General features: G+C 41.9%; 1 protein-coding gene across 4 annotated transcripts in view; it reads right to left on the reverse strand.

Moving 5' to 3' along the window:
- The window catches only part of crppa (CDP-L-ribitol pyrophosphorylase A), a 61171-nt gene that overhangs the window by 24021 nt on the left and 22765 nt on the right, over positions 1 to 14385 (reverse strand). For 2 of the 4 annotated variants that reach the window (XR_011520527.1, XM_015949826.3), the window contains exons 7-9: positions 12310 to 12387; positions 12095 to 12187; positions 9098 to 9223 (exon numbers count right to left, since the gene is read on the reverse strand). Coding sequence is in view for 2 of the 4 variants with exons in the window: in XM_015949826.3 (XP_015805312.3) it covers positions 9098 to 9223; positions 12095 to 12187; positions 12310 to 12387 (297 nt within the window). In the remaining 2 variants the exon portion in view is untranslated. Of the gene's footprint in view, positions 1 to 9096; positions 9224 to 9648; positions 12188 to 12309; positions 12388 to 14385 lie in introns of those variants that run through there. The other 2 variants (XM_054740885.2, XR_011520528.1) reach the window with 2 other exon arrangements.

Below are 14385 nucleotides of genomic sequence, written 5' to 3' on the forward strand. Positions count from 1 at the left end.
CACACCGATCTGGAGTGGAACCAAATTTCCTTTCTGTTGAGAAGCTGTCGCGAATGTGCAAGCAGTGTCAATTGATGCCACATACGTAGGACAGCTTGGGAAATTCAAGACCAAACTGTAGCGCATTTTGCAGCACACAGCCTGTTTAAGAGAATGTAACAAGACATGGGTGGCCCCATTCTTTTTGGTTTATGACGCTTCATCACCTATTAGCTTTAAAAAATTTAACATACATGCTTATTGTTTTACAATCTTGCCCCATGCTCCTTTAGGAGCATTTTCATTGGAAAAAGATCAGTTTAAACACAAAACATGTACACTGTAATAATCCGTCCGAGCAACAACACATAAAACTAACTATTCTGCAGATCCAACATAGAAGTCTGTTCGAATACATAAAAAGGCTCAAGCTCCTGCCGTGAAGCTAATCAAACCTGTATATAAAATCACCAAAGTAAAAACCACACAAACAATCATTAATGAGGCCTGTTAAATAAAAACCGTATTCTCTGAAGAGCTGGAACTGGCCTGCAGGAAAAACTCAAACCAGGGCTGCTGTGGGTGGCCAGAAACAACTCAAAATCAAGTGGCAAAACAAATATACAAGCACATTGGCCCGAGGTCCGTGAGATTGAATGTTTACAAACTAATCATAAAGAACTGGTTCACATTAGCCATTCAAAAGCGCATACCGCCTGTTGGAAATATAAATTAAACTTGTCATTTCCCAACTATCTGTGAGAGCCTGAGCGAAGTCACATGAGCTCAAACGAAGCGCTCGCTGGTCTTTTAATCTGAGAAATCAAAGCTGGGTAAACACCACGTTGGTATGTCTAATTCCTCCAGCAGTCAAGTTTCACGCATACCGACACTCATCCGGAGGGTTGTCAGCATGGAAGATAAAAGTTTGATACCACGAGAATCCTTCCCAAGGCGCCGAATGGAACTCTCTATTAAATGATTTAATGAGGAGGTGAAAGATGTTTGAGCTTCCGTCTGTATGGAGGTAAAGAGTCTCCAGAGGGACCAAGGTGCACTAATCCCCTCCCAGACTCGGGGATAAAGTTTAAAGACATCATTGTCAGCTCAAAGGCAAACAAATGGGAAGGAACTGTGTCCACTGAAAGGATGGATTGGATTCTTCACTTTTAAAGTTGAATGTTCCTGGGAGGGCTTGTCCAGTGTCTCAGTGAGTAAATATTGGTGAAAACTCATATTAGTTCCTAGCTGTGCTGCTTTTATTTAATATTTTTAATTACCTTTTAATACAAATGTTCTTTTGTAATGAGGATCAGCACCTCCAAGTCTGAGACCATGGTTCTCAACCGGAAAAGGGCGGCTTGCCAACTCTGGGTCGGAGACAGGTCCTGCCTCAAGTGGAGGAGTTCAAGTATCTCGGGGTCTTGTTCACGAGTGAGGGAAGAAGGGAGCGGGAGATCGACAGGCGGATTGGGGCAGCGTCTGCAGTGATGCGGATGTTGAACCGGTCTGTTGTGGTAAAGAAAGAGCTGAGCTGGAAAGCAAGGCTCTCCATTTACCAGTCGATCTACCGCCCAGTCCTCACCTATGGTCACGAGCTTTGGGTAATGACCAAAAGAACAAGATCGCGGATGCAAGCGGCCGAAATGAGTGTTCTCCGAGGGGTGGCTGGGCTCAGCCTTAGGGATAGGGTGAGGAGCTCAGACATTCGGGAGAGACTCGGAGTAGAGCCGCTGCTCCTCCATATCCAGAGGAGTCAGTTGAGGTGGTTTGGGTATCTTGTTAGGATGCCTCCCCAGGGAGGTGTTTCTGGCATGTCATGCTAGCAGGAGGTCCCCTGGTCGACCCAGGACAAGTTGGCCTAAGTATATCTCCGAACTGGCCCAGGAACGCCTTGGGGTCCTACCGGAGGAGCTGGTGAAGGTGGCTGGTGAGAGGACATCTGGAACTCCCTAGTTGAGATGCTGCCCCCGCAACCCGGACCCGGATAGGCGGAAGATGATGAGACAAATGTTTGTTCAAATAAATTTCTTACCAAGATCATTAAAAGAAGAAAAATGCAACTGTAATGGAAATAGTCCCGTTCATTCTTAGTAGATAAAATGTAGTTGAATGCGTGTTCATCAAAGCCAACATTACACAAGTCAGTTATTCAGCTGAGGGTCGTTGTTTGATTTTAGGAGAAATGTTGGAAGAGTGTAGAGACAGAGCTAAAACCCAAGCTCTCCTGAACCTTGCAGGATGCAAACACACGTTTGTATTGATTCACCGTTTTCATTTAAACGGGATTAGCCTAGAAAATGAAGTGAGAAAATTATGAAAAGGAAAGTTTCAGCCTTTGTCAGTCACATGATCAATATTAGTATGGTATTTATTAAGAAGACATTAACAAAGTCGAAGTGCATATCTAAATTGGAGATTTTGATGTTCTCATTTAAATTGTTGTAACATTTATTTCTCATAGGAGTGGGTGATGTTTTTTCCAGTAAATTTGTATTTTACCACAATTGTTGATAGGTGTTTCACGTTAAAGCGTAGCCCTAAAATAGTCATAATTACTAATTAGTTGTCTCAAGCTAATATGTGACTGTAACAACATTAAGCTGGTAATTAACCTAACTGCAGAGTAAATCACCGGCCCCAAAGCCCCGCAGGTTAGCCCCACATCCCTGCAACCATCAGATCGAAAAATGTAATTATGTCCACAAAAAAGGATCAGTATCACTGTCCAAACCAGTGTTTGTTTTCTGTGAACACTTCTGTCCTTTATGCATCCAGATGAAGCATCATGATTAGTACCTTCATCAGAAACCTGCCATATTAAGTCCTATACATGTCTGCTGCCCCCTGGTGGAGAATCTACTGTTAGCATGGACCAATTCTTCTTTACTGTTTTAGAATTTCATAAATAAAATATTCTTATGTATCTGTTGCATTAACATAGCACCATAAACAGTTCTAAATGTTACATTTTCAGGCTTTAAATGGTTAATGTTAGTGTTTTTCCTCTGAACATCACCATGACTTGTCGTTTTGGGCCTTTGAACAAAAATGCTAAATTTGTTTAGAATGTAAAACCCAGATTTTATTTTATCTTTATTTTGCTGTAGCCAGTTACAGCTAATAAAGGGAATATTTAAACAAAGCTGACAGAGTATCTCCATTTCTTTTAGATCATTTTAATAAAACCTCTTTAAATTGAGATTCTTGGCTTAAGGCCTAATTGAGAAAACTACCAGAGCTTACCTAATCCATACCTCACTTATTCAGCAGAGGATGATTGCTGAGACAAGCCCTGAGTGTGTTGAACCACAAAAGTGGCAGCCTTTCTCCATAAGGGTAAAACGCCACAAGTGTCACAGCAGCATCTTCACCGGGGGGGAGTGTCTGGTTTCACCCGTCTGTCTTTCAGACCAAAAGCTGAACAGGTAGAGAAGAAAAGGCCTATAGAGTACTCTCCTCTTCCTGTTCCTCCCTTCCTCCCCTCTAATTCTTTCTCTCCTTCTCTTTTCTTCCTAATCTCTTCTCAGGTTTAGGGTTGCCGGTCCGGGCTCTTTGAGCAGGAGGAAATATGGGGTTAGGTAAACATCAGGGCTCTCACTGCAGGGATTACAACACCCATACATCATGGTGACAACTCTCTTTTCAGAGGATGACAAGTCACCAAGACCTGTGAGTGAAAGGATCCTATGACGTTTCCTATCACAGCCGCAGACACTGATAGTTTATACCATCAGCGTTTTCACAACACTGCGTCAGTTTATGAGGATCCGGTGTCTGGAAGGATTCTTAGCCAACATCTTAGGATTTTCACGCATTACTGCACCTGATGTTTGGCTTGCGGGCATTTTCAGAGGCAACAACAAATGGAGAAAGGCTGAAGAGAAGTGCTTTGATCCTAAGTCCTTTCAGACACACTGATGTTCATTACCCATGACTCCATTTCACTTTCTCCTCTTGAGAATAAAAAGAAAAACATGATAACTCATGGCTGAATGTTTGTATTATGTGAATGTCTGTGTCTTACTTTGAAAAATGTGAATTTGGGTTTTTAGTTTCTCAAAACTCTCTGGAGGACTTTTTGTATTTTAACTGTGAGTTGGTTGAATTGAATTAGCTAAATAATCATTTGAGTGAGTCAAACTGTTATTTAGAAAATAGAAACAAAGCATCAACATTTTACAACCAGACCAAGGAATGCAATGTGGAAGCTGAATCTGAAGTGAAACACTGCCCCACAGTGGCTGGCTGCAGTACAGGTTTTAAGTCCCACCTCTTTCCTGTAAACAATTTCCGTGGCAAATTAAAAACATAATAATAATAAATAATTGTTAAATGGCCTGCATTTATAGACCCCATATTTGTTTGTAAACAAAGCAGATGCACACGCAGTCAGCATGCAGAAACAAGATCCGGCTTCCTCTGGTTTCCGTTACTTTTTGCGGTAATCTTTTGGTTGCGTTGTTGTTGGCTAGCGATGTAGTCGGTGGTTCATAACAGTTTATCCCCTAGCGATAAAAGCTGAGGTCAGCTGATCGCCTATTGCTTTGCACTCCAAAAATTAACTATACAGCTAGAGGGGAGCAGGCCTTTGTGAATGCTGCTCCCATCCTTTGAAATGTACTACCCATTACAATCTGACAGTCACCATTCGTCATTTGCATTGTTTTATTGTGTGGGTGTCGGAACTAGCCCCCGCACTGTGAGAACAAACATCCCAGCTCTAAGGCTGATCTTCATCCTCGTACGTCACACGTCACATGATCAGCAGAAAATCCATGTGTTAGAAGATCGTTTTGGGCCGCTGCTGTAAAAAAAAAGTGAGGCGCAAACCAGAAAAGCTTCTGCTGATCACAATTTGACAACGGATTACGAAATAACGGATAACGCTCGAATTTTTCATGATGTAAGAGGTGAGTCTCCTCTTTGTTTTGTTAGTTTTGGCGTTGACATCATGCTAGCGCTCAACGTTCTGTGACTTTAAAAACCGAGAGAGAGAAGTTGGTATTTTAAGGGCCATACTCTGAGATCCGCCCAGAGTTCCTTGAGACTCTGGACGTTGTAGGTTTGTGTTGGCTGACACTGCTCTGCAATACCGTGTGGACATCGGGGGCAGTTTCACTGGATTGGTGGACCGGGGTGGTGGTCCCTCTAGTTAAAAAGGGGGACCGCAGGATGTGTTCCAACTACAGGGGATCACACTCCTGAGCACCCCTGGTAAAGTCTATTCAGGGGTTCTAGAGAAGACAGTCCGGCGGATTGTCAAATTTTGGATTCAGAAAGATCAATGTAATTTTTGTTGTTTTGTTTTAAGCTGAGCCGAAAGGCAAAGCTCTCGAATTACTGATTGATCTACGCTCGAACCCTAAACTATGGTCACAAGCTTTGGGTAGTGACCGAAAGAATGAGATTGGGGATACAAGAGGCTAAAATTAGTTTTCTCCGCAGGGTGGCTGGGCTCTCCCTTAGAGATAGGGTGAGAAGCTTGGTCATCCGGGAGGGGCTCTGAGTAGATCCACTGCATCTAGTTAAGGTGTCTCCTGAACGCCTCACTGGTGAGGTTTTCAGGGCATGTCCAACTGGGAGAAGACCTAAAGGAAGACCCAGGACACGCTGGAGAGGCTGTGTCTCACAGCTGGCCAGGGAACACCTTATGATTCCCCCGGAGAAACTGGCCCAAGCGGCTGAGGAGAGGGAAGTCTGGGCCTCCCTGCTTAGTCTACTGCCCCCACCACCTGACCTCGGATAAGATAAAATGGATAAAATGGCCGAAAAAAAATTGATGGATGGATGGATGGATATATCAATATCTGGTAGTACAAAAGCTTAAAGTGGTTGCGCTGTTGGGATTTTGTTGTTTGCATTTGTGTTGTCTTATACTGTATTAACCCAAATATAAGACAAGGTTTTTTTCATTGAAAATAATTTTAAAATGTGGGCACGCCTTATAATCGCGGTCTAACCATTACACGCCCATAACAGCAGAGCGTGCCAGGCTGTATGTTCTCAACAGGAGAAAAAAATGGAGACGAGTAGTACGGAGCAGAGTAGACTGAAAGTGGGGCAAGTTAACAAGCTATAAGGCAGAGTTATGCAAATTTTAAGATGACGGTAGTCAATTCAGCCGAGGCGTCAAACATTGCATGCATGGATGTATTGGATGGCAGTGAGGATGACATTCTGGGAGGAGTGGGCAGGTGTGGTGGTACACCCCGCAGCATCATGAGTAAGAATGAGAGTGAGTGAGTAAAGCAGAGGGCGTCTGAATAAAAGCCACATTTGACTTTGATTTCACATGTCAGCAAAGTTCAGATAGTTTGCATTAAAATTTGTTCTCAAATTTTCAATAAAATAGTTCATTTATAAAGCAATTTTTTTGTCTTTTCCTGAAGATTAGTCTTGGAAATGGGGGTCGTCTTATAATTGGGGTCGTCCTATATTCGAGGAAATACGGTATGCAAAATAACAGATCCCAAAACATTTTTACTTCATTTCTTTTGTCTTCCTTCTCCAACCCCCATAAACCCCTGCGTGTCCACCTACAACAAGCCTGAAGGACAAATGACATAACAACACAACAGTCTCCGGGTCTTCCAAGATTTTGGACTCAAATGTGTTGTGTTGGAACTACTATTTTTAGCACATTTTCATATCTGACTTTATGCTACCAGATGTAAAGTGTGAGCAGTCCTGTCACATCCTTTGAACTGTACAGTGTGAGAACATGCCTTGTGAGCTTTGCTCTTAGAGGAAGCCGTACAGTTTGAGATGGAGCTGAATGCTGAGAGTGACAAAGTTTCACAGTGTCGGCCTGGCATTGCCCACTTACTGTGTATAACTCGTCTATGCTTGTCATCTAGAATGTTCTGGAGGTGATGCATAACTGGCAACAGCCATGCAACTCACGGAACAGGAGTGAGAAAGTGTTATTTTTGCTTAAAAATTGACTCTTACAAAGTGCACCTTTAATGTTGTCAAAATTTTAAAACGTCAGATTACAGTATAGGGATATACTTTGGGAATGTGCTGGAAAATAAATGTCATTACTCCTAATTTAGCAAGTTCCTTTTGGCCTTAATCTAAGTGACCTCAGTCAGTTCCCCTCATGTTTGACAGGTGAGTAAAATTTATTTAAAAGCACAAACCGCAACACTGGTTTTTTCCTGGTAGATTGTTTAGAATTTATAATTCAGAAATTAAAGATTCTCAAACGATCCCATATCTCTCTCTTTTCTTGTCTCAAAGTCAATACAGAGTGTTTAATTAAACTCCCTGATGATAAAAACAGCCTATTCTTCTGTTTATAAAAGGTGAACTACTAACAGTGTATTAAAATACAACTTTAGATAGTTACATCACTTTGATTCCGTTACATAACGCAAACAACGATGATTTTGGCTGTTCCGAACGCACGCGGCACCACGAAAAATGATGTTTAACAAAGAAAACTGAACTTCCAGATTGAACAGCAAAGATATTTGCACAAATCTCTGGCCAGCACCCTGACTGCGTTTGTTGTCTGCTCTGGCTACCTTAACAAAGATCTGCCGACACTTTGACAGGACAACTTGACCTTTCCTTCAGAAGAACAGAAAATTTAATCCAGACTGTGTTGTCATGTGGCAAACACATGTTGGTGCTCATGAAACTAAATAAAAGTTTTTGGGGGGTTGGGGGGGTTTAAACTATGCATGGCACAGATCTTATCATGGATCTTATCGTGTTCTTTGCTTCACCAATTAAAGCAATTAAAGCTGTAACGATGTTTGCTTTCGTAACCCCTGACAGATTGTTTTAAAATATGTTTTAAAGCCTCCAAAATAAAACAAGCATTCTAAGAAATATTTATACAGGCTGGAGGACAATGTTTTGGTGAGCATCTCAATAAGAAGGAACAAAAACATCTGTGAGGGATTATTATGCTCATTAGAGCAGAATGTTAACTGTGATTTATAGGAGGTTGTGTTCCGCTCTTCCACTATCTCACAGGACTGAGTATTTAATCACGGTGAACACATTATCTCTGTCCACTGCCATCACATTTTCCTCTGTTCTCTCAGAGGAGTGGAGCGGGATGACAAATTAACAGCCTTCATAATTTTGAGGAAAACCGAGATGTCTTAACGTCTGATAACAGAACCAAACTCGGATGGAAGATGCTGATGAGGCAGCTCACACTCTCAATGACCACAATGAGATCCTGGATTCATTCAGCTTATCATTTAACTCTCTTAGTGTGTGTGTGTGTGTGTGTGTGTGTGTGTGTGTGTGTGTGTGTGTGTGTGTGCGTGCGTGCGTGCGTGCGTGCGTGTGTGTGCTTGCATCTGAATAAACCCAACCTGCTCAAACATCCCCTCGCCTGAGGTGCTGAGGCTTTTAGCACTGGTTTGTGAAGTGATGCAGCTGCCAAAAAAACCTCATTTGTCACATTGGTGCAGTCAGCCATGAACATAAATCATGATGGGTTACACGTAAAGGCCAGGAACTCCATGAATATTCAACATTTATCTTGGGTTTGATGTAGACATCTGGTTAGAAAGAACCCCATCTAATTTGATAGCTTTGGTAGCTTCAGTCCTGACATGTCTCACTCTGCAAGATGAATACTTTAACTTGATGTAATCCTGTAACTACTGAGCTGTAAGTTGACTACATCCACCATTTTGGCTGCCCTCGGACAGCAGTTCCCATGACACCCAGTTTAGTTGTAGTGGGTCGACTTATATGCACTTTGCTTGGGCTACATGAAGCTTAACAGCTAAAGCACCTCTCCATCCTTTTAATCCCTCTGGCATTCAGTTCAAACAATTCTGCTTATGCATCTTCTGAAAGTGGGGGTAAAACAGAAAATATCCTGTTCTTTTAATCACACTGCCGGGCACGCATCTTTTCCCAGTTGTACATAAAAGACTCTCCACACCTCAGCACGTTGAGATGGGTGATAAAAGACAGTTACCTTGCCTGCAGCAAAACCTGACAAGACATTGGAACCGCACTTAAAAGACATTTCCCTTTTTGTTTTGTTTGGCCTCTTTTGAATGTGCATTCCTCAGGAAGTCTGAGCTCTCCTAATGAAACGAAACAAAAGAAAACAAGGCCGAACAGACAAAGCTTTTACCTCAGACCCATGAACCTCGATACCATAGAGGAGGATGTTTCGAAGCTTGGCGGTGGAGGCCAGGTTCATAATTGTAGCAGACTCAGCCAACGCCATGGACTTTTCATCAGTTCTCTTTAAATGCACCTATTGAGACAAAGGCCAGCACAGCCAATCAGAAAACACATGGTCATGGTCAGATGGTCACGTAGGGATTGTTATTGTTAATTATAGGTTTGTTTTAGCCAAGATTAGTTGGTTATTCCTGACTACCAAAACTGTCAATAACAAATGCAATAATCAACATCATATTTTATTTTTGAAGCTTTGTGTTTATCACATGAAGAAATACACTCCTCGATGTCAAATGGTTTTATTGACAAGGATGAAGGAGCCCTGCAGCGACATACAAAGCTCAGTGAGCAGAAGCTAACGGCAGCGTGAAGCAGCAGCATGGGCTGAAGACCAAAGCTAAGCAATGCGATAAAATAGGTAAATAACTGCAGCGCGGCTTAGCGTGCATACTGACAATGTAACCATTACATTGGCTTAACAAGCAGGTGAAGACTTACAGATACAAGTCGAACAGTAGCATGGATAGACAGCAGTAGCATGGATAGACAGCAGTGTGATGGTTGAGCAGCAGTAATCCAAATGACAAGCAGCATATGTACAGTGAGGGGTCGTCACATGTACGTGACTTCAGGCACGTCCGTGAATACACCTTTTTCCCTCGAGGCTTGATTGCAGCACACCCTAGTGGCCAGTGGTGACCTCTGCAACAAAACTGCCGCTGTAACTTCAGCTGCTTCATAATCCTTTGAGCTCTTCACACACACATGCTGCGTGGAGCAGTGGGTAGGGCTATCTCAAGCTGCTCTGAAGTGGATGAGGTCCTACCTTTCAGACAGACCTTTCAGCATGTGTCAATGAGTGAGGAGGATGCTCCGCTAAAATGGGGAGTTCCTCAGGGTTCTGTTCTGGAGCCTCAGCTTTTTTTCCATTTGCTTCCCCTGGGAATGCTCTTTCGAAGGCACAGCATTAGTTTTCATTTATAGGTTGACGATTGCCACATTTACTTGCTAGTAAAGCAGGGGTCATTGAGTATGCTTCAGACTTTGATTGAAAGTTTGACAACTAAGATCCTTAGTTAGAATAAAACTGAGGTCATAGTTTCCTTCCAGGAATGACCGGCAGCTGCATGGTGTAGACCTCTAACCATTGGCCCCATTTGAAAAGACACTGAGTGTGTTTACATGCAGCCAGTAACCTTTTTAAAACCCGAATATTCACAATAACCCGGTTCTGCAGGTCCATGTAAACACCGCCAAAAACCCAGATATGCTCATAACCGGGTTTTTAAAAACCCGGTTACTACACCTGGGGTAACCCTTTTCTAACCTGAATGCTTGGTCATGTAAACGCATATCGGGATATCCCCATCAAAGCGTGTGTTCTGCGCATGCTCTGTTCGCAAGGAATCTTGGTCTTTTGAGTAGCGAGACGTCTTGTATGCGCCAGAACACCGGAAGTAAAAAACAAGTTGGGAGCAACATGGCGAGTCGCGGCACAGCACCACACTTTTGGAGTGACGAGGAAACTAAAGCGCAAACAAACGTGGTCGCTATCTCTTCCGAACTGGGAAACATGTTGTTGTTTTCATGGATACCGGAACAAGAAGAACCGGAAATGATGCATATTGCATCTGGACGTAGTCCATACGTCCTGACGCTACCCCAACGTCCGCATTTAAATTGGGTAATGCAAGTTAGGGGTAACTCTTTCTATTTATGCTTGTAAACAGGTTATTCTGATCAACTCAGAAACCCGAATACCGACCTTAACCCGATCATAACCCGGATATTGGCTGCATGTAAATGTAGTCAGTGATCACTGATTTGGTGTTAAGTTGGATTTCACCTTAACACTGGACACCCAGGCAAATGCAGTGCTTAGGTCTTGTTTCTTCCAGCTCTGATGCCTCTCTTTAATAAAGCCTATGCTTTCACGACAGAACTCTGGGATTTCGATATGTGCTTTTGTTCTGCCTTGGATTGACTATTGCAATTGTATGCTGGACCGAATCAGTCAACGATGTCCATTTTATAAAAGTTTAAGAGAAGCTTGTGCAAGGGAGAACCTGCCTTTCTTTATGGCGATGATGCACGAGCATCTTAAAAGGAAGCACGTTGTGGCCGACAATGTAGAGTGAAGTTCATTTGTTTGCTAGCTGCTAACATTAACATCACCAGTGAGACTTGTATTAATATTTGTAACATTTACAGAAGAAGTTGCTATTTCATTACCCTACGACATATGTCATGGGTTTGCTGTAACGTTACAAATGTTATTGTTTTATTTGATTAAAAAACATTACCCAGCCTTTCCACTAGATGTGTAAGTGACATGTAACGCTTTACCTGCAAGCTCCCTTCCCACTGGGAGCGTTTCCGATGTGGAAAGACAATGAAAGCTTTCCATGAAACTGGTCCCATGAGGTCATGAACTCAAGGGAGAATTGCAATGTCATGCATAATTTCGGCAGTTCACACGATAACAAACGAGGAGAAAGATGGCAGCATGTATCCAAAAAGGTCTCTGGTTTATTTTTTACATTGTTAACCGAGGCTATGGAGAGAAATTATGTTGTTTCTCTTTACTAGTAAAGCAACTATCTGAATGCAACTTTAATTTAGAAAATTTCTAGATGTTTGACACTGCTTTTTGTGTTTGACTTCCTGTCTGCCTCGATATGAGCTGAAGCATTCTAGAAATGTAGCAAATAAAAACTAGACATAAAGGAAAAGTGACCTAGTTAGGTCTTCATTGAACAACACTGTTACCAAGACAAGAACACGCACAAGCAAACATTCAGACTCATTTTGATCAAAACCGTAAGCTACAATTTAAGCATTATTCAATTAGTTGACTAACAGCTAAAATAATTGGTGATTATTCAATAGTCAAAAAAGTGGTTTAAGGCAGCCATTTGTCTTTTAACAAGGCTGTAAAACTCACCCAAATGACGATGGGGGGGTGGAGAAGAGCTTGATTTGTTGCATCCAAAGCCACAAGTATGTCTTCCACCTCAGACAGGCAGGAAGAATGGAACTGGAGACAGAACAACATAAAAAAATTCTGATAAGATCAACCCGTCTCAGAACTCACAGTGAGTTTTTACATGGATACGTTTTCACTTGACTTTGACAGATGTGCTTAAAGCGGAAACTTACAGAAACCTGGATGAAGTTCCAAGCTTTGAGCAGGTACCTGGCGTTGTCTCCCATCAGATCTGGGATGACGTCCAGCTTCTGTACAAAGAGATACTTTAAACTTCCAGGACAGTTTTTTTTTAATAAGACAGATTCCAGTTCCAGGTTCTAACACCTCAGAGGTCAGGGTGCTTAAAGGTCTGGAGCCTTCTGGTTTCTGTCACTTTTTAATCATTTCTTTAATCACCTGCTTTCCTGTAATTAATCATTTTATGATTAAAGAAAATGCAGTTAAAAAAATAATAAATCAACCCTGGCATTTAACAGAAATCCAACGACTGATTTCCACCGACTACTCATAAATGATCCTTCATGCTTCTGAACTGGCACAAGAAAAGTGAAGGCCAAACTTCTTTACTCTGCTTATTGAGGGAAATGATGAGATCCAGCCAAGAACTAACACTTTTCAGCCTGAAAACCCTCCACTTTTGGATTTGGGTCATTCCAGTGAGTTATGGAAACCAGATCGTGCCCCTCGTCTACTGTTAAAAATGATCTTCGTCTTTTCACTAATTAGTGTCCGGTGGTGAAAAACCCATTCCAGCATTAAATAAACATCCAGATGCAGTTTGAAACTGTGATGAAGTCTTTTTCACCTTATTAAAATAATACAAAGTGGTTGGATATTGTGAAATGTTTATACATTTTTTTTTGTTGAGGGGTCAAATGATCTTGAAAAATCACCTGCCCAATGTTAAGGGAGATTAATTAGTTAAGTAAATTAAAGAAGGTGCTTTTTAAACCAGGCCGACCACAAAATCCCAGCAAGAAAAACAAAAACCAATTTAAATAAATAATCTGAACTCAACACTGCGGTTAGTAACCAGGTTAAATGATTGTGAATGTGTTGAGAAAAAAAAAATCTTAGTTATTCAAGTTTTTATTTATGATCATAATCTGATGATCGTATGTTGGGGCAGCAAGGTTGCCAGTTCAAATCCCAGCTGCAGTCTTAATGCTAGGAGTTAGCATGTTCTCCCCAAAGATGAGTGGGTTTTATCTCTGGATACTCTGATTTCCTCCCACAGACTGAAATCCTGCAAGTCACGTTGACTAGAGACTCTAAATTGTCCCTAAGTGTCAGTGTGTGACTGACTGACGGTTGTTGTGATAAACTGGGGACCTGTCCAGGGTGTCCCCTACCTCTCGCCCAGCATAGGAGTTAGAATGTGAATTTTAAAGCCTTTTGACAGACTCTGTCTGATTAACTCATCTTTACACAAGATGGGTGGTGACCATGGTGGCCATTTTGAAGTAGGTCATCTTGGATCCAACTTTTGTTTTATCAATGGGAAGAGGGTCATGTGACACATCAAACATATTGGGAATTTCACCAGAAAAATAATGGTGTGCTTGGTTTGAATGTAACTTTATTCTTTCGAGAGTTATTTAAAAGTTTCTCTTTGTTCACAGCCATTGAAATGTTGAAGAGGTTAACACGGGAGGAGTTACGTTCAAACCAAGTACACTATTGTTTTTCTTGTGAAATATCCAATAAATTTGATGTGCCACGTGACCCTCTTCCTATTGAAAAAACAAAAGTTGGATCCAAGATGGCCAACTTCAAAATGGCCACCATGGTCATCAACCATCTTGAAAAGTTTTCCCCCTCACATATACTAATGTGCCACAAACAGGGCGTTAATATCACCAACAATTCCCATTTTATTGAGGTGTATCCATATAAATGGTCCACCCTGTATATTGACATTAAACACATCTCCATAAAATGAATTACAGCAAAAGTTCCAGAAGACTGCTTCATGATTTTGAGGGTTTAACCAAGTGGCAATCTTCGGCTGCCAAAAGTGAAGCCAACGTGGAAGTTACAAAGATTGCAGTTCCCAGCTCCTCCACTTGAGGTTTGATCCATAAAAAAGCAAGCTCCCGTTGACTCCCATGTTAAAAATGAGCTCAGAGTTTAATGAGCGTCAATCATCTGCCCCCACCCCCACAGCCCCGCTGTCAGCTCCATTTTTGTATTTCCAGGGAGTGATGAGGCACGTGAAGCAGCCAAGATGGCGGTGGAGCTACCCA

Source organism: Nothobranchius furzeri, chromosome 5 (genome assembly GCF_043380555.1).
Source record: "Nothobranchius furzeri strain GRZ-AD chromosome 5, NfurGRZ-RIMD1, whole genome shotgun sequence".
Lineage (NCBI taxonomy): Eukaryota > Metazoa > Chordata > Actinopteri > Cyprinodontiformes > Nothobranchiidae > Nothobranchius > Nothobranchius furzeri.